Source organism: Myotis nattereri, assembly GCF_964212035.1.
Source record: "Myotis nattereri genome assembly, chromosome: 7".
Lineage (NCBI taxonomy): Eukaryota > Metazoa > Chordata > Mammalia > Chiroptera > Vespertilionidae > Myotis > Myotis nattereri.
Window position 1 is genome coordinate 1,412,723 of NC_138082.1, and position 21,646 is coordinate 1,434,368.

Consider the following 21,646-nt stretch of genomic DNA (forward strand, 5'->3'; position numbering starts at 1 on the left):
TCCCTTCCTCTCTGATATATTTATTCATTCTTCCTCAAGCTCCCCTATTCCTTGGCCCTTTGATTTCTGCCTCAAAGAGAGTTTGAGCATCTGATTTTCATGCTAATTCAAGATCCCTCCCTGTGTTTGTTACTAAGGACGGGCTGACTGAAGACAGTCATTATATAGTTTCTGAGTGGAAGGAAGTAGAATGCAACTGAGTACAAAATATTCTACTGAATGTCACTAAGACACTGACAGGAAGTCGTACCTTAGCTGTGAATGTAGGACTAAGAGTCTGAAAAAGGAAAGCTTAACCTCTAAAAGCCGAAATGGTTCCTGAACTGACTCTTTGCTCTTGAACTGCCTTGATTAAGATCAGCACCCTGGCTCCTATCAGCAAACACACACACACACACCATGGAAGTGAACAAGGAGCCTAATTAAAACCTATCGACCCTTAGGCATCTGTTTGTGCGTATTATTCTCCATAAAGGTGTGATGGTTTTCATTTGCCTCATTTAATACAATTTCAAAGTTATCTGGGTCATCACAATACTTGAGAGTAGTTATTCCACTTGGTTCTGGATGGGTACCTTCAACAGGACGTTAAAGTGGCCACTTTTAATAAACTTTAAATAAGAAAAATTTAATAGGGAAAGGTAACAAGGAAAATCGCCATTGGATGGGAAGATAGCCTGATGTTATTAAAGATGTTAAAATGTTTTTCATTGTTTTACATGTGTGTTATATAAATAGCTAGGCCAACTGTCTAGAATATTATATTACAACTCTATATACCCCTTAGCAGCTGATAAGGAACCAATGCTACACTCAACCTAAATCAATGAAAAGATATTTAATAAAGCTTCATAAAGAATTCTACCCAGCTCTCATTACAGAACATGGGTCCTGTTGTTCTCAACACAATTTTATTGACTTTGTAAAAATAACTGCTCTCAAGCATTGTGATTCTTCACTGGCCAGGGCCCTGCTGACGACTAGAGTTCCTGGTTTATGCAAACAGCGCACATTTTTGTCCGCATGGACAAGAGATGAGATGAGAGAATGTCGCCCGAGCACTTGTCAGGCCACAGTTATTTCACTAGTGAGAAATGCAAATGGACATTTTGCCTAAAAAATAAAGTGCACAGCATGGGAGAGTAAAACAAGAGCAGAGATACTGAGCCAAAGCAAGCGATTCCACCTAACGGGGGACAGGAGAGGGAAACAGGTCCTCTGAGGATGGTTGTTAGAAGCGCATGACGTCGTTGGGCCCACACACCATGAATCCGGAAGCTGCGTTTCGATGTTGTGAGCATGTGAGAGGCGGAGAGAGAGACAATAAAGGCGGATGATGGTGTTTCTCAAGAGGAGAATGAATCAGGCACAAGCAGGGTTACATCTTAAGAGACGAAGAGCAGGGGACAGAAGTTGCAGATGGGAGGAACTGAAAGATTTGGCAACGGCTTGTCTCACGGGTTTTGTAAGATTGAAACTTTTCACTGCCAAAGGGTTCGCAATGTGAGGACGTGGCAGAAGATCAAAGCTGCGCCCCGCTTGCTTACTCAGACGGAGTGCAACTCGGTGCTGCCAGGAGTAAGCCGGTCCCTGGGCGCCTTTTCTAAATTAAAGGGCCAATTTGAGATTTCACTCCAATATGATTAATTTTCCCCTTTTTAAAATGTATTTTTGAAAATGGGCGACCTGACAAATCTAGTAAGGAATCTAGCATGTACCGAGGGTGCACCACAGTGCTAAAACTTTATGTTCCTCTCTTCCACTCATCCTCGCGGGCCCCGTGTGAGGAACTCGCTGCTATTTTTCTTTAGGGTTAGAGCATTGGCCAAGGGACCCATCCAGAACCAAGTGGGATCTTTGGGGTTTCAATGCATTGCCACAGCCGTGCTTTTATTCTATGCTGCCTCCTATCACCACATATTTCATTAGTGATTACGTTTTGTACCTTTTCAATTGACCCTTTACAAAAGCCACACGTGTGTCTGCCGATGCAGAGGTGCCTATTTATACTTAACACGTTCTTTGCATGTTGTCCATACCCCTCTCATCTAAGTTTAATTATAAAATCCCATGTAAGCAGCAAACAGGATTGTCTAATTCAGCTTAAGTTTGTAGTGGTCCATAACAATTGCTACTTGAATGTTATTATCAGAAATGATTTATCTATTTTTCTTGGTTGGGTGTTCTGTCTCTACTTCTCCCTGACTTTAGAAAACAGCAGCTGGCCCTCTAGAGAGAAGAATCCGGGAAGCACCACTTGGTGATATGAAAGGTGGTCTCTACTGCCGGACAGTTCTACAGCCATTAGGAGTAAGCCGCTATATACAGCAGATGCCTCTGCTCACAAATTAAAACATGTCAATTTTAATTTAAAACTTAAACTTGAAGTTTTACGCTTTGCTAAGAGAAAGAAGTAAAAAGCGATATCTAGTTGTTTCTAAGACGCACACGATTGCCAACATGGACTTGTCTGGTGGGAACGGTTCTCTAAGGTCACGCTAACTGCTTCCATCTGTTCTCCGTCTGAAGCTCCGCGATAAGCTCACAGTGAGCGAGTGTCCCCGGCTCGCTCAGCTGCTGCCTGGGTTTCTAAACTTGGTCGCATGTTGCCAGAACCCTCCAGCAGGTTAAAATTTGTCAAGTGGATTAAACACATACAGAGCTAGGCCAATGGAGCGCAAATGACTGCGCGTCACGCCGCGCGTGGGCATGAGAAATCGAGCACCCCCAGATTCTAGAACTCCTGAAACTCCTCCGTTAGCGCAGACTTGGACGGAAATGTTGAAATGTCCAGGACTACATGGCTGTGTCTCAAATCACAGCGCGCCAGGCTCTCGCTGTCCGATCCACTGCAGCTCCTCCTTATATAACCGAGAGTCTAATTTTTAGAAATGCTCTTGTATCTACCATACAGCTGTTGCCAAACAACACATGTGGGCCAGGCAGGGGAAAAACAAACAGACAAAACACAGAGAAAAGGGGGAAATAAAATGAGCCCATTCTCCTTCCTCTGAGAGGCTGTGCAGGTCCTGTGGGGTCCGGGAGGGGCTGGCCCGCACAGGTCAGCGTCCGGAGGAACAGGTCACTTCCAAAGGCAGGTCCCAGGCTCCGTCAGTAAGAGCCCCGGACGGAGTATCTCAACGTGAGGCCACTCTGTCCCTGGCCTTGACTTCCCCAAATGGCCTGAGGCCACTCTGTCCCTGGCCTTGACTTCCCCAAATGGCCTGAGAAGAGACTCCATGGTGCTCTGTCCCGAGGGAAACACTATTGGAAACAGTTGTTCCTGGGGAATCCATAATTCTGCCTCATGGGGTTTTTTTGTTTGTGATTTTTAAAGAAAAAAAAAAATGTGGTTCCTATGAACACATCAAAGGAATACCATCAACCACCATACCTCTCCGTTAAAGAAGCAGAAGATTGTGGAGACCAGAAGGCCCTGTAGGAGAAAAACAGCAATCTGATTCCAAGCCGAAAAGATATGGTCCATGATTTAAAACCCGCTCACGGCCCGGGTGGTCAGTGAAACCTGTGGGTACAGTCATACCACAGCCTCCAGGTGCCCCCCAACCAGGGTGCACCCACCTGGGAACCCTCCTACTGCCCAGGTGGCCGCACCTCCGCGCCCCCCCCCCACGCTGCCCTCCCCTCCGCCCCTCCCCCCCGGCCCCCGCCGCCCCGCAGGCCGCCCACCTGGTAGTGCATGAGGATGTTCATGACGTAGTCGTACACCTCCTCCACGGGCCTGCCCTCGGGGCGCCACGGGAGCAGCACAAACTGGATGCCCAGCAGCGGCACGAGGATGAGTGTGGCCCGCACGGCCTTCATGTAGAGGTGGGACTCCGCCTGGTGCGTGACCTTCAGCTTCGTGATGAGCACACGCACGATGTTCAGCAGGAAGAAGAGGTTCACCTGGGAGAGAGCAGCACAGCCCATGGGAATTCCCTCGTGTTTAAATAGCCACACACAAGCTCCCAGATTTATACGTTAGAACGTGTGTTCTCTTTAGCTTCAAAATGGAACTTGAAGTTTTACTTTTAATAAATCTTTATTGTTGAAAGTATTACATAAGCTCCCTTTCCCCCCAAGCCCTCACCACCCTCCATCTGTGTCCATGGGCCATGCACTTACGCACATGAGTTCTTTGGTTGTTCTCTCCCCACCCCACCCTCCCCTGCCTTCCCTCTGAGGTTTGACTGTCTGATCGATGTCTCCATGTCTCTGGCTCTATTTTTATTCATTAGTTTATGTTGTTCATGATATTCCATAAATGAGTGAGATCACGTGATATTTATCTTTCTCCGAGTGGCTTATTTCACTTAGCATAATGCTCTCCAGGTCCCTCCATGCTGTTGCAAATGGTAAGGGTTCTTTCTTTTTTACAGCAGCATAGTACTCCATGGTGTAGATGTACCACTCATCTGCTGATGGGCACTTGGGCTGTTTCCAGATCTTAGCTATGGTAAATTGCGCTGCTATGAACCTAGGGGTGCATATGTTCTTTCTGATGGGTGTTTCTGAATTCTTGGGATCTAGTCCTAGAAGTGGGATCACCAAAATCCAACACTCTTTTGATAAAAACTCTCAGCAAAGTGAGAATAAAGGGCTCGAACTTGATGTTTGATCACATGCTAAGAGAAGGAAGTGAACTATAATGTAAGCAAAAGAGAGAGATCTCTCATCATTTCCAAGATGCACATGGTTCCAATGTGGACATTTGGCGGGAGAAGCGGGGTGAAGGGTCTTGATGTTGTAACTGTTAGAGTATTTTCAGTGTCTGAGAATAGGACATTTGTATTTCCGGAAGGTTGATTTATTAATTTAACAAGTACCTCGACTTTAAAGGACGTAAGTTTGAGAGAAGTAAAATGATGGTAGAGTGATTGTGGAGCACATTTCGTGGAGGGATAGTGGAGTGTTTTTCTCAGTTCATTTTCTTAGGCAATTTTTTTTTCAAAGTTTTATTTTGGTTCAAAAACTCAAGCTTTTAAATATTCTCAACTCAAACAATGGAAAGACTTATTTTTAACAAGTTCTAGTTTTCATGTGTCTCTTCTGTATCAGTGTATCAGTAGGTACGTTCCAAATATATATTGCACCATAACAGCCATTTTCATCTTCTTGGTTGATCCTTTCTGTCTTTTTTTATTTTTATATTTTTGTGATAATCCTCACACCTCCTCCAAAATAGAACTGTAATCCTTTTTATCTTTAGACTAGACTGAATCCCACATTTAAACTAGTTGATATTCAATCTACGTCATCCTAGAGATTTTTTTTAAAAAATGGCATCCAGAGGGCTTTCTGTTATGTTAGTCACTTTCGGTAATTACATATTTACTGTGCGTTAATTTTCCCCAAGAGAAAACATTTTCGTTGAAAGGGAGACGTAAAACTTCAAAAATATAGTGTGGCTAATTTTCCCAGGAAATGGGCAGTTCTGCTGAAACATGCCCCCGCCCCCTGAGTATCACTTTCTCTCTCTCCTATTCTGAGCCAAGTCCTATCTTCCCTTTAATATGTTTTCTCTGCCCACTCCCGCCTCCAGGGGCCACGGCATGAACTCTGTGCCCACTCCCGCCTCCAGGGGCCATGGCCATGAACTCTGTGCCCACTCCTGTCTCCAGGGGCCACGGCCATGAACTCTGTACCCACTCCCGCCTCCAGGGGCCACGGCATGAACTCGAGGAGCCCGGGGCTCTGGTGCTGCTAGTGTGCTCTCCTCTGTCCCGTGTCCTCCCCTGAATTCAGCACCTGCGCTTGTCTTTTACAACCCGGACATTCTCCAATCGCATGCCCATGTGTAATCGCTATCTGCACACTTAATACAAAACGTAACGGTGGCACCTCACTTCCTGTAGAAAACAGCAAACAAGTAACAGACATTGGCAGACTGAAGGCATGTGTTAGGAAAATAGCCGGGCATAAAAATATCCCACTCCTATCCTTAGCAAATCCAGGGGGACACGTGCTGCGGAAGGTACGGCTCCCTGTCATCCTGAGGGAGACGTGTCCGTGAGGAGCGAGCGGCTGCGGACCCAGGACTGTTCCTGCCGATGACAATCCCGAGTGAGCCGCCAGCAGCTGTGAGGGTGACGGCTCAGCTGTTCGTCCCCCAGCCCCCAGGCCCTTCCCAGCACTCACGGCCGTTTTTAAGGTTCTGACCAAGTAGACATGACTACCAGCCCACAGAGACGAGAATGCTGCCCCTCGTCTGCTTATGGATGCAGAATTGCAGAATCGTCCCATGCGAGGTCAGAAACGACAGGCCAGCAGAAATGCTGCCACTTGGATGCCCATCGCAAGGACACTGCTAAATGCAAATGCCTCTCCAGGGCGGTAAGTCTGGTTTCAAGTGTGAAACTAGAAACTAAAAGTCATCCCACTTCACTTCCTGCCAACACATCCGCTTATTCTAAATAACAACTAGAACAAGACTTGCACCTTGCGTGAGCTGTACCCGACTCTCCTCTCTCTCGGAGCAACGCGGGTGAAGAGGAGAGACCTGCCACCCATCACTCATCCTGGCCCCTCATCTGCAGGCACAACGGGCGTTTGCCTGCCACCTGCCCCCTGGGGGCATGACAGGAAGGCAGGAAGTGGGGCGACTCAGCTGGGGGTGGCAGGAGGGTGCCTAGAAGCCACTGCTGCCCGGAACAGCCGGCGATCACTGAACTGTGCACCCCAGTGGCCTCAGTGTGTCTCGCTGACCCAAATTCGGTGCATCTCCCGCAGCCTCCCTGGCGCGTCTCAGAAATGCCGAGCCACCCCACCCCCACCCGCTCCGGAGGCCGTGTGACAGCGGGAGGCGGAAAGGAGGCTGCTGGTGGTTGAAATCTTATTTATAAAAAACCAAACACACACACACACACTCAATCACACACACACTCACACACACACACTCACACACTCACATACACACATACACACATGCACACACACACATACACACACTCACACACTCACATACACACACACTCACATACACACTCACACACACGCACACACACTCACACATACACACACTCACTCACACATACACACACACACACCTCATAGACACAGACAACGTAGGGTCCTCAGCAGAGGGGAAGAGGGTAGGGGAGGCAGAAGGGGTGCAGGGGGCATAAATGGTGATGGACAGAGACACGGCTTGGGTGGCAAGCGCACGGGACACTGTACAGATGCGATTACAGACCTGTGCTCCTGGAACCTGTGTGATTCTATTAACCAAGCCACTTTGATAAGCGCAGCTTTAAAACGCTGTGTAAAGACACGTGACCATGTGGACAATAGTGAGAGCCCCTCCCTAGACCTGGGACTTGACCTGGGCGTGTGCGGGCGCGGAGCCTAACGGAACAGAGAGACCGGTCCGGTAGAGAGACAGGCTCCCACTGCTCCTCGGCCCAGAAGAGGAGCAACGTTTCATGCAAAGGGTGCGGGCTCTCTCCCTTTTCACCGAGAAGCTTGGCTGGTCCTGGACGGCCCCCCCGCGCCTCCCTCTGGGGTGCAGCCGGCCTCCCAGGGCGGTGACTGGCGGCTGACCTGCCGCTGGGCCTGCGAGGGGCTCCCCTGCTCCCCAGCCTCCCTTCCACCCTGAATCTCAGGGCCTGGCACAGGCGGTCCCCGGGCCCCCCATCCGGCGGCTGGGGGCTCCTGTGTCAGCCCTGCGTGCGGCCCCCTGCGCGCTCCCCACAGTCAGAGCGTCAGGCAGACATTCGGTCCAGGAGCTTCCTAAGCGTCTGTGAGCTTCTGTGACGTTCCGGGCGCCCTGCTCCTCGCTCACTGCGACGCCTCTCATTTAACCCGACCCAGCCTGTGCGGGTCCTCCTTCCCCCTGACCCAGCCTGTGCGGGTCCTCCTTCCCCCTGACCCAGCCTGTGAGGGTCCTCCTTCCCCCTGACCCAGCCTGTGCGGGTCCTCCTTCCCCCCGCCCCCCCCCCCCAGCCTGTGAGGTCCTTCCCCCCCTCCCCCACCCCCCGCCCCCCGCTGCGAGGCTACAGCCCGGACACGGACACGCGTGAGAGCAGGGGAGCCGCTACCCACCAGCAGGGCGGCGCAGATGGGGCCGTGGATGATGTAGAGCAGGTGCGTGTCGGAGCTGATCCAGCACCTGCGGGCGAACAGAGAGGGAAAGGGGTGAAGGTTTTGCTCCGCTTCGTCCCCAGAGAAGCCAGGAAGGGGCGCTGCCTTACTTGTCGTTGTAGTACAGGCTCCTGCCCACGGCGTGCGTGCAGGCGGGGATCAGCGGGAACCCTGTCGGCGACAAAGACACAGGCGGGTAGGCAACCTGGCCGAGGGGGCGCCTCCGTGTGGCGCGGCCTGCGGGCCCAGGGGGCTCTCCCGCACCATCACGCCGCGCGTTTAGGGGTGAATGTGACGTCTGTGCTCAGGCAGTAAGCGTGCTAACCGTCAGCTACTTCCGGTTCCCAGGTGGAGGGTGAGTTACTTTCCAACATGTGCCATTTGGGTCCACGGACCGGAGCCTAGCGCCCGAACGCGCTGCTGCCCACGCCCAGGCCAGAGCTCAGGCCCGCAGCCCTGCGTTTTCCGTGGGAAGGGAGTGGCCGGTCGTGGGCAGGGTTTCGTGTGTGGGGACAGCGGGGACTGATTGACTAACTGCACAGAGAAAAGAGGAAGAGGAAGGAGAGGCTGCACGTTCCAGGAGTTTGCGTGGTGCGGGCATCCTAGATCAGATCTCCAAAGAGAGGTTTTAAAGGGTGACCCGCATGCGCCAAAGCCGCGTGTGCGCCTACACAGCTGCATCCGTCCGTCTATTGTCTGGGTGCGTAGGGAGATGAACAGAGAAGCAGATAGACAGGTAGGTAGGAAGGTAGGTAGAGAGATAACGTGCCATTTCAGTTGTGTTTCTGGAAACTAGTCCTATTGACTTTATTTTCAGCATTTCGTATTTCACATCTTTCCTGTTATTCTTTTTAAATGCTAGAAGCCTGTCACTGTCTGCTTGGTGAGTGACACCGTGTCAGGGGATTGTGTGGGGAAAAAGACATTTTGCACGCTCGGATTCAAGAACGGATCCCCATACTCAGATAAAATGGCGATGTTGTTGTTTTTAGGTAAACGTTTTAAAAATGGAAGGTCTAAGCTAGCTAAGCCCAGTGTTCTTATGTTGCACATGAGGGGAGAGGAGACTCAGAGAAGTACAAGCACTGGGTCCCAATTCATTGCCCTAATTCCATTGCTTTAGTGCCCGTGCGGCTAGCCAAGGTCCACACTGGAATATTAAACGGGAAGAGAAGCTGTGCCTTTGCAGTTGTCTGGGGCCTCCGCACACAGTGAGCCAGCGCTGTTTTCTTCAAATATCTGACTTCACCGCCCTCAGCACAGGGTAGTCACCTGGACGTACTTAAAACGATGCATGATGAGTATGTTCAGATGACAAAGGAGCTACACCCTCTAAAGCAAGCATGGCAAACTCAAAGGCTGACACGAGCCGAACAAACGAGGCCCTTGGCCCGCGGGCTGTGACTTTGACACGCTTGCTCTACGGGACGCATGAGGCAGGCGAGTGGGCAGCTGCGGGTCTTACCCCAGCCCAGGACGTGGTACCACAGGAGGCGCTGCTTCTCGGCGAACACGGCCACCACGATGAGCGTGTGCAGGTACACGCCTTCGCAGAGCATCCAGAAGTAGTTGCAGCCCATCAGGTAGAGGTGCAGGAACTGGGACACCTTGCAGCCCACCTGAGGGGGGGGGGGCGGAGACAGCAGCGGCGTGGGTGGTTGTGAGTTCACAGGGCGAGTCCCGCAGAGCTCGGTCATACAGGAACACGGGACGCCCTTCTCTACCCAAACCGCACACGCAAATCATCCAGGTTTTCACAACGCCGCCTTCATGCTCATCGAACGGCGCCTCTGGGGTCTTACCTTGACCCTAACGGGCGCGATGGTGAGCTGCACGGAGAGGTGCACTTCCCGGTGTGTTTTATTGCTTCTTTTTAAATCTTTATTGTTGAAAGGATTACAATGTCCCCTTTTCCCCCATTGAACTCTCCCAACCTCCACCCCAGGCCTCATCACCCTATTGTCTGTGTCCATGGGTTATGCATACATGCGTATGCGTTCCAATGTGTTTTAGTTATTATGTCATTTTAAGTGTAAAAGTTTCACATGCGAATGACTTCACACCTATTTTTGTCTTAATTATGTCTATGAACTCCTGGATTGTGGTAGTCTGTCGGGAAAAAAATCTTAATAATTATAAAGCAATTCATAAGAAGTGCCAAACACTCGGGAGTCCTGTACATTACGTGCGAGCAGTGCGGATGCTCATCGAGCAGGGGGCTACGGAGCCTAGACGCTGTCTTTCCAAACATGGGGCCCGAGGGCTTCGTGTCGGAAAAGAAGGAAGAGTGCTTTCCTGCCTCTATCTCGGGGTCTCCATGTTCTCGGCTCTTAAAGAGGCAGGAAGAGGAGGGTCAGGTAGAGGGTGAAGAAAACACGGAGCAGTAGCAGATACAGGACTCTCGTAACCAGGGAAATGAATGAAAAGCTCTCCCAGAAACACAGGGCCAGTTACTCCCATCAGCTCCAACTTCCAATCTGGAACTCAATAGATATTTAGTGGCAATGGTCCCCATTCTTGAAATAAATATTTTTTTCACTAAAATAAAGTCAGAAATGAAATACACTGGAAAATAAATATTGGGTTCTCATAGAATAGTAATAGTAACATTTGCATATGATTTAGCTAAAATGTTTTAATGTATATTATTTTAATTAATCTTTAAAGTGATTCTGAGGCATGGATTATTATTGATCACATATGCCATAGATTAAAACTGCACTAAAAAAAGTTAAATGATTTCCTGATATTCGTACATCAATCAAAGCCACAGTCTGAAGACAAGTCCTACAATTCCAATTTTGTTTCCATGACTATACACAGTGCCTTCTGCCTCAGGACATTTATAAAACCTACTCTTTCATTCAACATATTTTCAGGTTGCATGACACTAAATTTTAAATAACATCCCTTGATGTCAAACGTAACACCATATTAGCCAAGTTCGCTCAAAGGTAAGAATGAGTTGTTCCACTCGGCTACACAGAAAAGGTAGCCTTCCGCTTCCAATTCTTATCCATATACCAGTAGTTCTCAGATACTCCTAACTGAGTTTTTAATTCCTAAGTTCATTAACCAAATTAATCCATAAACTGTTACAATAAAAACAGCTTAAAGCGTGCTTCAGGAAACTAGCTGAGCATTGGTGAAAAAAAAAACAACAGACAACAAATGTTATATGTTCACACACGTCCATGCAGTTTGTAGTCTGCGTGTGAAGCAGAAGTCCTTGCACAGGACGTCGGTCTGAATCCCTCGCTGCGCAGCTGGGACGGGACTCCGAGCTCTGAGCTCAGAGAAACCCACCCGGAGGGGGCAGGGCGCTGGCTGGGAGCCAGGGGCTAATCGCCGTGCGCTTCCTGTCTCCTCTGGCTCTAGAGGGAACATACGCAGGACTAAGCCCCCCGATGCACGCGGGCAAGCAATGCAGGGGCTTGAGGGTTTTGGAAATTTCCCTGAAAATACACCGAGCAGTGTGGATTGACCCACTGAGTACAAATTCCCCCCTCCCCTGCCTTCAGTAACTAGATAACTTAATCCCTAAAAACCCCACTTGCCAAATGCAGATATACACACCCTCCAAAACTCCATATCGAGCTGTAGCAGAGATATTTGTAAACGTGGTGAAAAATAGGATTTAAAAAACGTGAATGCTTTTTATTTATGCAGATATTTTAATTTAAATGTGGCTTACCTAGACATACAGTTTACAAAAAATGTAAGTTTCCGCTTACGGTGTAAACACATGGCTTTATGTTGCGACTGCCTCTGCGCTTACCGTTGTGTATCTCTCGGTAGCCGCCCTACAAACTCGCCTTCCAAAGGAATTGCAAGGAAATGTCTCATAAATGTTTGCTGACATGTGGGGACTTGGAAGAGCCCTTCAGAAATTTTGTGATGATAAAGTTTAACATTATACAGGGGATGTAGAATTTATTTTTCTCTGTTTTTGTTAACTTTTACAGTCAGCTGGATACCAAAAATATAATTTAAATGTTCCATTTGCAAGCACTGTCTTTTTTCCCTAATGACACAGTGAGTTGATTGATGTTTTAATTCTTTTGAGCAAAGGCTATATAGTCATAAACGCTTACGTCCTACCAGTAGCAGGACTCCAATCATAAGTTGAGGAGAAGGTATGTGTAACATTTATAAATAATGGAAGCAAAAAAAAAAAGTATTCTTCCTTTTAATACTGGATCATTTTAACTTGAGGAATATTGAGATATAGGGTGTCCCCAAAAGTGTATACACACATTTTGAATAACTAAAGGCAGTGTTTATTAAAATACATTTCATTTTCCAAATGGAGCTCTCCGCTGTTAAAGCATATACACATTTTTTGGGACCCCCTGCATTTACCTCTTTATATGCTCTCTATATGTTCTCTGTATGTCAGACCTTATAATACATCACACACACGAGCACCTAATTACACGCCCAGCACATGTAGCAGGACCGCCCGCTCTGGCACAGCTTCCCTACCAGCCCTTCGAGCCCGCGGTCACACTGGCTTTACTTACGGGGTCCGTGGCCACCAAGGACTGGTTGTTGGCCACGGCCGTGAGATGAATGATCGTGATGACAGAGTTACAAACGAAGGAGAAGAACAGGTTTTTGTGCAAAGTAATCCTTTGGCAACTTAGGCTCCTAAAAGGCGAGAGAAAACAAGGTGTGATGACATCATACAATGCTCCCACCTTTTTCATGAATAATCACTCAAATAAGACACATTCGTCGTACCTAACAGCTGCTCCAAACAGGGAAGAATGGTTTCCTCCCCCCAAGATTCACTCATGATGAAATCTTAACGAGGGGAAGCCTGAAGTCTTAAAACACAGAGACCAACACGTTGCCTCAGGAGCAGGAGACAGACAGAGGGACCGGAAATGAGTCTAAACCAGGCCGCTACATAAACTTTTGTTAACCTCTCAGGATGATTAGTATTTTAATTCAGAAACTGAGATTTTCAGTGAAATTGATAAAAAGTGCAGCTAATTAGCCCGGCTGGCGTGGCTCAGTGGTTGAGTATCAACCCATGAACCAGGAGGTCAGGTTCAATTCCTGGTCAGGACACAGGCCCGGGTTGTGGGCTTGATCCCCAGTGTGGGGCCTGCAGGAGGCAGCCGATCCATGATTCTCTTTCATCATTGAAGTTTCCATCTCTCTTCTTCCCTCTACTTTCTGAAATCAATTAAAAAAAGAAGAAAAAAAGTGCAGCTAATTAATTTTGAAAATTTTGGATTTGTCAGCTTCCCATACAGATCAGGGTCTTTTTAACCCCCTGGGGTAGTCCAGGAGGTTGTTCTGTACCCCCTCTGTGTGATGCTGGTGGGGGGGTGAGTACGCAGGCCAAGCATGACACAGCTAGCATTGTATTGAGAACAGTGAATTGACAAAAATACAGACTTAGCAACTGATGAAGTCTGTTCAGCTTTCCTGAATTTCTCTCATTGGTCCAATCATAGTTAAGACATTAGGATTTTACCACCTTTACTGGAGGCCTCATGTGTAAAACAGAATAAAAGGACTGGCTCGATGGGATTCCTATGGAAATGGGTTTCAGGAAAAGTTGTCCTTAATGGCAGGTTGCGTTCACGTCCACTCGACGGGACGCCCATACGTGACTGACCGTGTGCCTCCGCTCAAAGGCCGACTCCAGTACCTCCAATCTGAAGCTCTTATGTGAAGGCTGATTGTGGGTAAAGTTTTAAAATAAAACAGCAGTTCTCAACCTGTGGGTCGCGACCCCTTTGAGGGTCGAGCGAGCCTTTCACGGGGGTCGCTAGAGGCTGGAAGGCAAACAGCATTTACAGCGCAGGTGCTGGTGCTACAGTCCCCATGGGAGGAGGCGGAGGATGGGAAAGTGAGGTCCTGCCCATGGTCGCTGGAAGGCATCTCTCTGAGCGTCTGTTTCTATGCCTCTCAGGCTCCTTCCCTTCTGCTGGCTGCGCTCCCCCCTCCCTGTGGCTCAGCAGGGAGGGCTTAGAAAGGAGCTGCTGTGGGGGAGGGCAGGTGCAGGGGGAGGAGGGGCGACCCAGGAGAAGTCAATGGGGAAAAGCAGAAATATGTAATATTTTCTACAATAAAGAATTTTTTTTTTAAAAAAAGAGCTGCGGCCGCCTCCTCTCCTCCGAAGCGGTGGTCTCTGTGCGCACAGTCCCCAGAGAGGCTGTCCCCCTCCTCGGTTAAAAAAAGGGAGTTTCCCGACACAAACAAGGCCATGCGACAGCCACACTTTAAAACGATGGACGAAAAGCCTGTCTTCATGAGTTATTTAATGCCAGAACCAAGCGGATGCTTAAGAGCGCTCATGAAATCAGGGCATTCTGTGTGTTTTTTAACACAAAATTATCCCAATAATACAGTCAACCTAAATGATTCGCCCTCTATAAACTCCTCTACAAACACTGTGTTTGTAATGAGCTGTACCACTGCCAAGCCATTCCCCTCATGGTGTGAGGGCGCCCAGCACATGGGGGGCCTGTGGCTGTGGCTGTGGGTGTGGGTGTGGGTGTGGCTGTGGCTGTGGCTGTGGCTGTGGCTGTGGCCTTGACTGTGGCTGTGGCCTTGGCTGTGGCCGTGGCTTCTGCCCTCTCTCCCTCCGGGTTCTGTGTGACTTCCATGCAGACAGACACCCTCTGACGTGTGCTTCCCACCAATGCCTGGCGGTAGAACGCCTCCGATCTTTCCAGAAACACATATTGTTGTCTTCTCAGCACACTCATTACCACATGTAAGCACATTCGTACCAATAAAATCTACTTGTAAAGCAAACCAAACATGCGTGTGGAACACACACTGGCTTGTTCTAATGAAACCCTAAAAGCATTCCAGATCTTTCCCATGTTAACCTACAGCCAATTTCACCTACTCTGAATTTTTAAATGTGCTTCTTCTACTCAAAATATTTTTTGAAAAATGGTTTTATAGGCTTAGAGAATATTTTACCACAAACCCGCTCTCCTGTGTCTAAAGGTTACAATCTCCCTTTCTATCTCCGTGGAACCTACAGAATAAAAAATGTAGTTGGTGGGTCTGTATTGTGTTCATCTCATGTTCTCTCCACATAATTATTTTAGAAATTATTTCAATATGCACGTTCGACACGCGGAGTTCCAGAGGCAGTTGGCATAAATGTGTCGACAAAGCCATTACATGTCATGTGTGATGTATGTGATGTATGTGATGCTGTGCATTCAGTCGTCTTGTGGGGCAATTAGAAGCAGGTGCCTGAGTCGGTGCACGTGGATCAGAGGGCTTTGAAAGCTGGCCTGGGAGGGAGCCTGGACGGTGCCACCGGCGTACAGTACGACTTGCACAAGTTACTTACAAACCCCAGTCCTCAGTTTCCCCATCTGTCACAAGGGGGTAACATAGGGCTCCCAGGACTGGCGGGAGGTTGAGTGGGGTGGGTCGTGTCTCGTGCACAGCGTGTTATCCCACACGTGGTGAGCACGCAGTCTTCTCTAACATAGCTACCGTGTGTCTGCTTTCAATTAGCTTCTCTGGTCTCCTTTCCCCACAAATAATAAAATAGCATCAAAGCTCACCTCAGGGACACAAAACCGCCCATTCTCAGTCAGACCATGAAACCGCGAATCGCCATTTAGTTATAAAACACGAGTGGAAAACCAGATTGCAAGATATATTACAACTTTGAGGAGAAAGAAAAAGTCGTATTATTTATGTTTTGTATTTCCAATGACAAAGTTTTAATCCATTTAAATGAGTACCTAGTTTTTATACCAAACAATGGATCCTTAGGTATCTTAAATGATTCATCATTTTATTCCCAGGAAAACGTAGTTATGCTTAAGTGGCATTTATGTTTCAACTGCTCAAGCAAAATAGATAAAATATACTTCTATCAACAGAAATATATGATCTTTAATAACGTTACAGCTTTTAATAACAAATTTACTGTTTAAAATGAGTCCAAATTTCTTAATTCATTTGCTTTATATTTCCATTCCTGGGGCTCTTTGCCATTAACCAATAATAGCAATTACATTATGGCAGAACTGGGTCTTGTTGGTGTAAATCCATTACTTCTTTGCTTTTTCAATAGATTTTTAGTGAGAGAGGAAGGGAAAGGGAAAGAGAAAGAGAAAGACGGACATGAGAGGGAGCATCCATCAGGTGCCTCCCGCACACCCTCAACCGGGGATCCAGCCTACAACCTGGGCCTGTGCCGGGACCTGGAATCGAACCAGCAGCCTTTGGGCGCCTGGGACGATGCCCAGCCAGCTGAGCCGCAGCGGCCGGAGCGACCATGACTTCCTGCACTGCTCTGCCCTGGCTCGGATCCGATGCTCTAATGTGGAAAGGCAGCGCTTTCCTTACGTGATGACCGCGGGCGCATTTACAGAGCTTTCCAACTGAGACTTGCGCTACGAGTAGGAATGTTCCAGCCCTCACCGGCCCTGTGAGAAGGAGATGGATTTTCACCACATTGATTAACATTCATAAATTTGGAAAAAGACCTAATAAGTGTAATCTGATAAAATAATACATGGAAAAATATGGTTAGTTAAGTAATATCCAGTGTTAAGCTGGAGGAAACCATGCAACAGAACGGGAACTCTCTCAGCACCCCGGGCACACCACACTTTACAGGAATGAAAGGTACCACGGGAGCTGAGGGCGCAGGGCTGGTCTGCACAGGCCTGAGAGTGTCACTCAGGGGCCAGGGAGACTACTTCTGAACTCGGCCTCTCAAACCTCTGACGCGGCCAATTTGCCAGATTAAAAAAAACACACCAAACTTGTGAAAGTTCTGATTTGCCAAAACAGGGCCATCATGGCGTAATCTATAGAGTAAGATTGTTTTCTAGGTTTCAATGCAGAATTTCTTTAAATAGTCAGCTTTCCTTAAAATGGATTTAGAGATTGAATCATGAACAGTTTCAGGAGAAAAATTCTACCTTAAAGAAGAAAACTGTAATTGTTCTAATTCAAGAGCTAAATGAAGACACTGGAAATGAGAACAAAGTTCACAATATTGATGGACTATATTCAGATAAGATCTAAGAAAAAAGGGGAGAGTTTGGATCACTTGTCCTGAAAAAAAAATAGATAAGCATCGAAGGGGTATTTTATTATGTTAAGAAAACTTGGGCCTCCTAATCGGATGCAGCTTTGTGTGTGTGTGTGTGTGTGTGTGTGTGTGTGTGTGTGCTGAGTTTCATTTAGGAACTTTTCTCGACCAGCCAGAAACAATATCATTGTCGATATCGTTGTAAATATGCAACTTGGCTTTTGAATTGTTTGGTATCCGAGCCTGAAATGCCAGCAAAATGAAGATGGTGAGTAACAGAACCGCTCTCCTCACACAGGTCAGATGTTGCGCACGCCCTCGCCTGTGCGAGGAGACAGAGCCCGTTGAAAGAGAGAGCAAGATGGGCCATGCTCAGATTTTAAACAGCGATTAAAGAATAATTTATAGCTAATTCCGGTAAAGTTTATTTGTTTTCTTTTTTCATCCAAAGGGTTCTGTTTTGTTTTTCCAAGGATCGTTATGCGCTGGAGTCACTGTCTCTCAGGACTTGGCAAGCCCCGAAGGTCTGTCTCTCTGGTCCCCTCCCTTTCGTTTCATCTCTGCGCTGCCTCTTCCTTTAATGGGCTATAATATCAAACTGAAGTCTATCTGGGAACGAGTGTTTCATGTTCTGTTTCTAATTTAAAGCGTGGATGAGGAGTGTGCGTTCCTTTCTCTAAAGGAAACATAAGCCGTATCCTCAACCAACGCTGTGTGTGGCTCCTGGTTTTGATTAGGATGGATCAATGACCCTCCATTAACAAATGGGGAAAAAGTGTTACCTGGACCGAAGGCGAGGCCAGAACGGCACAGGATGGAGAGCTGGGGTAGGAGCAGAGAGGAGCTGGTGACAGGTTTTCTGTTTCACACACAGCGATTTTATGTGAACCACCAGCTCCTCTAGGAATTAGTTGGAAGAAAACTAAATTTTTTATTGCTCTTGACATGTGAACATGCTTCATGAGCCACCCAAGCTGGCCTTTCCCAGGTGGCCGCGGCCTCCCTTTAATCCAGACGCAGCCTCTCACGTTGTGCCGCACAGATGCTCCCGCAGATGAGGGTTTTAGGGAGTCCTGGTGCTGGTGGAGACAGACCGACCGGACAGACGCAAGGGACTTGGCCAAGGTCACGAGAGGTCATGGGAAAGTCAGTCGTACAAATAAGCTTCCAAGCCCATTCATGTCTTCATTTCTCAAAAATTGATTAAGATTTATGGAAAGACTTATTAAAAACTCATTAAAACGTATTGCTGGCTATGTGCAAAGTCCTGTGCTAACCATGGGGCGCACACAGAAGCCAAGCAGAGGCCCCTCCTGCTCCTACCACGCTAACGTTGGGACTTTCTTTGCATGATTTCCCATTAGTGGGCGGCTGTTTGTAGTACAGGGTGGCTTGTGCTGTTTGAGTAGACAGCTCTGGGGAGTAGCCATTAGAAGTGCCTTAACATCAAAGACTGTGATTCTTTAATATGATCCAAGTACTGAATAAGCTGTATGGAATCTTGTGGGCATAAAAATAGTTTTTATTATTTTTGACTAGCTTGCTTTCTGATATAAATATACTACTAAGTTGGTTTGTAACATTTTTTGTTCATTATTTAACCACTAGAGGCCCAGCGCTTGAAATCGTGCGAGGGTGGGGTCCCTAGACCTAGCCTGCGAACAGGGCCATCTTCTGCCCGCTCGCCAGTCCCCAGTCCCACCCCGCCACCACCCACGCGGTTCCCCGTTCGCCATGCTGTGATTGGAGCCTGCAGGCCGGGGGGAGGGGGAGGACTGAGAGGTGGTCAATGCACCTCACAGAGACCGGTCGAGCAGTCGTTCCGGTCATTACGGTCGCTGGGCTTTTATTCTATAGGATTTTTCTATATGAACATTATAGCAACTTCTTTGTCAATGTGGCACCTATGCAACTAGCAACGTGCTCTTTTTCAAAGAGCCTAGTGGTTTCTGTGCCTGTCAGGGCTAAATGTTTATCTAGAAACCTTTGAAGGAACGAACAAGAAGGAGTGATAACTATGCCAGTCCCAGACTATGTTTTCCAAGCTGGACACTTGGCTTCATGCTGCAGGTGTGTCTCAGTCCTTCTACCACATCTAGGATGCAGATACGAGCAGTGTCTGCATTTGAAAGGTGTGAAATTGAGGCTTCGGAAACAACAGAATTGTTGCCTGCTGTGCAGCAGGTGACAGGTGAGAGGTGTTCTGTTTGGCCTGTGCCTTCACCTCTCTCCTGTAATGAAGAATGTCCACACATTTAAAGATGTATTGAGTGCTCGACGGGGTCCTACTTGAAGAGGGTTTCTCGTGTTTTACCGAAAGCCCAAGAACAGATAGTAAGAAAGAAACATTCATTGGTAGCCTTGCTTCTTTTTGTTCAAATTCTCCATTTTTAAAGGACAATGAAAGTCCAATAAAATGACGAGGCCACACAGGGAGGGTGCGGGTTGGGAGGAACCTGCAGAGCTCAGTTAACCACTGAGAACCCTCGTGAGACCGAGCACCAGAGTACAGCATCTCTGCCTCTCGCACGGTCTACACGTGACAGTGTCTGCCTGTGGGACGTCTCCCCATCCTTCAACACCGGCTTCCGTGAGATCCTCACCTCCGGGGTCTTCTGATCCTGAGAATCGGCATGAGTCCCCCTCCCCGGCCCCTGCTCCCGCCCCTGCTTTCCCAGCGCTCTCTGGAACTCTGCAGTAACTTTGTTTAACCTTGTATTGCTATCATACAGAGGCGACGTTAGATGATGACATAGTGAGATCTGTGCGGCCACTTGATTGCTAGAGTCTAATAATAACCTAATGGTCCAGTTTGCCCACCAGGTATTGACAGATTCCTGTACGCCAGCTACCATCTGCGTCGTCTTTGCTCCGTATTTTAAACAGTATTATGACCATTTGTAAAGAGACTGAAGCTTCTAAAAATCGGAATCCGGCTGAGTCCACGCCATCCGTTAAATGGTGATGGCAAGATTAGAGTGTATTCCACATTTTATATCACTGCATGGCATACCCATTAGAATTGAGTGGCGCCTGAAATTGAGTCCACTCCTGTTATGCTAACTCACCATTACAGGGCTTGTTTTTTAGGTCACTATGGTGAATGAACAGTTAGTTGTCCATTCAGTATGATCTTTAAGTATAAGCAATGTAATCACTTGAACACTTTCATTTTAATTTCATACATCAGCAAGACACTCATTGGGTTTAATTCAGTTTTGCCTCTGTAGCGTGCTAGCCATCTTTTTGTTTTTAAAGCATGGAATTTAGCACAGAGATACAGGTACTTACTGCATATAGCACTCTTGATTTTTTTTAGAAATTGCTCTTTGAAAAAATAGGCCTATTAACATGTGAAACATGAGAGAAATATTTGGGGGAAAGACGGAATTTCTAGCTTCCCTTTTAAAATGAGATATGAGTCTGCAGGTTGTATCATAATGACACTAGTGAGGAAGATGCAGTGACATATAGCTCCTCATTCTTCACATAGAATTCTATAGTTACTGGTGGTGATCAAAATTATGAAAACCATGTTAATGCATAAAACAATATATATGTGTTTGGGAATTTACTTTCCTATTAATTAAAAAAAATCACTTGTTGTCTCAAGAAACTGGAGCTGAGTCTCCATCTCCCCCAAATAACTGTTATTTCAAGTAAAATTCAGTGTATAATTTAATAATTTCAATAATGATCCCCTACATAAAAAATAAACCATACTGCATTGATATAATTATTTTTAATAATACATATTAAATGCTATTGCTATCATTCACACAAAATATCAGTTCCTATAATGTACCATGTATCCTGATATTAAAATTGACCAATAAGCTGAAAATTCAACTAAGACAGCCTATAGTATGCGACATTTTCCAAACAGCTGGAAACAGTCACATACGACTTCATTCTTATATGACTTCATTCTCATATTTCCACTAATTTTGTAAAGTTGGGATTTAAGGTAAAGTTGACATATTATATTTCAAGTTATTTCAAACATCCTATTTATTTGAAACATTATGAATCATCTACATTTCATATATTTTATCGGCACATAACATGCCAGCTACATGGCACGACATTCACCAAAGACAACTGGTAAATTTAACACTATGTTACATGTACTTACTTGAAATAAAAGAATATGCCAAGTGAGATGAGCAACGATGCAATAGACAATCCATGTCCAATTATAGCCAGGTAGAACAAATTCAGTGCCGTCTGTAATTTATAATAAAAAAGAAATGTAAGGCTTATGTCAATCCCACAATCCCACACGTGTAGAAGATGAAATTCAAAGGGATGCACTATATGTTCACAAACATGTGATCTATGGCCTTCTCATTTAGTCTGCAAACCAACAAATGCCTGAACACATCTGGAATGAGGGGTATTTACGCAATTTATCCAGTGACATCAACATTTATCACTCGTATGCCCTTCGTATTTAAGAATTAGATGTCCTATATCAGCGGTTCTCAACCTGTGGGTTGTGACCCCTTTGGGGGTTGAACGACC

The 21,646-nt window shown here is 46.9% G+C and overlaps 1 protein-coding gene across 1 annotated transcript in view; it reads right to left on the bottom strand.

Annotated features, from left to right (window-relative positions):
* Positions 1-21,646, bottom strand: part of CALCRL (calcitonin receptor like receptor) — a 32,496-nt gene that overhangs the window by 4,563 nt on the left and 6,287 nt on the right. Inside the window, exons 5-11 of the mRNA XM_081095176.1 lie at positions 21,258-21,349; positions 12,606-12,732; positions 9,548-9,701; positions 8,193-8,253; positions 8,044-8,110; positions 3,691-3,909; positions 3,395-3,436 (exon numbers count right to left, since the gene is read on the bottom strand). Coding sequence (XP_080951302.1) covers positions 3,395-3,436; positions 3,691-3,909; positions 8,044-8,110; positions 8,193-8,253; positions 9,548-9,701; positions 12,606-12,732; positions 21,258-21,349 — 762 coding nt within the window. The remainder of the gene's footprint in view (positions 1-3,394; positions 3,437-3,690; positions 3,910-8,043; positions 8,111-8,192; positions 8,254-9,547; positions 9,702-12,605; positions 12,733-21,257; positions 21,350-21,646) is intronic.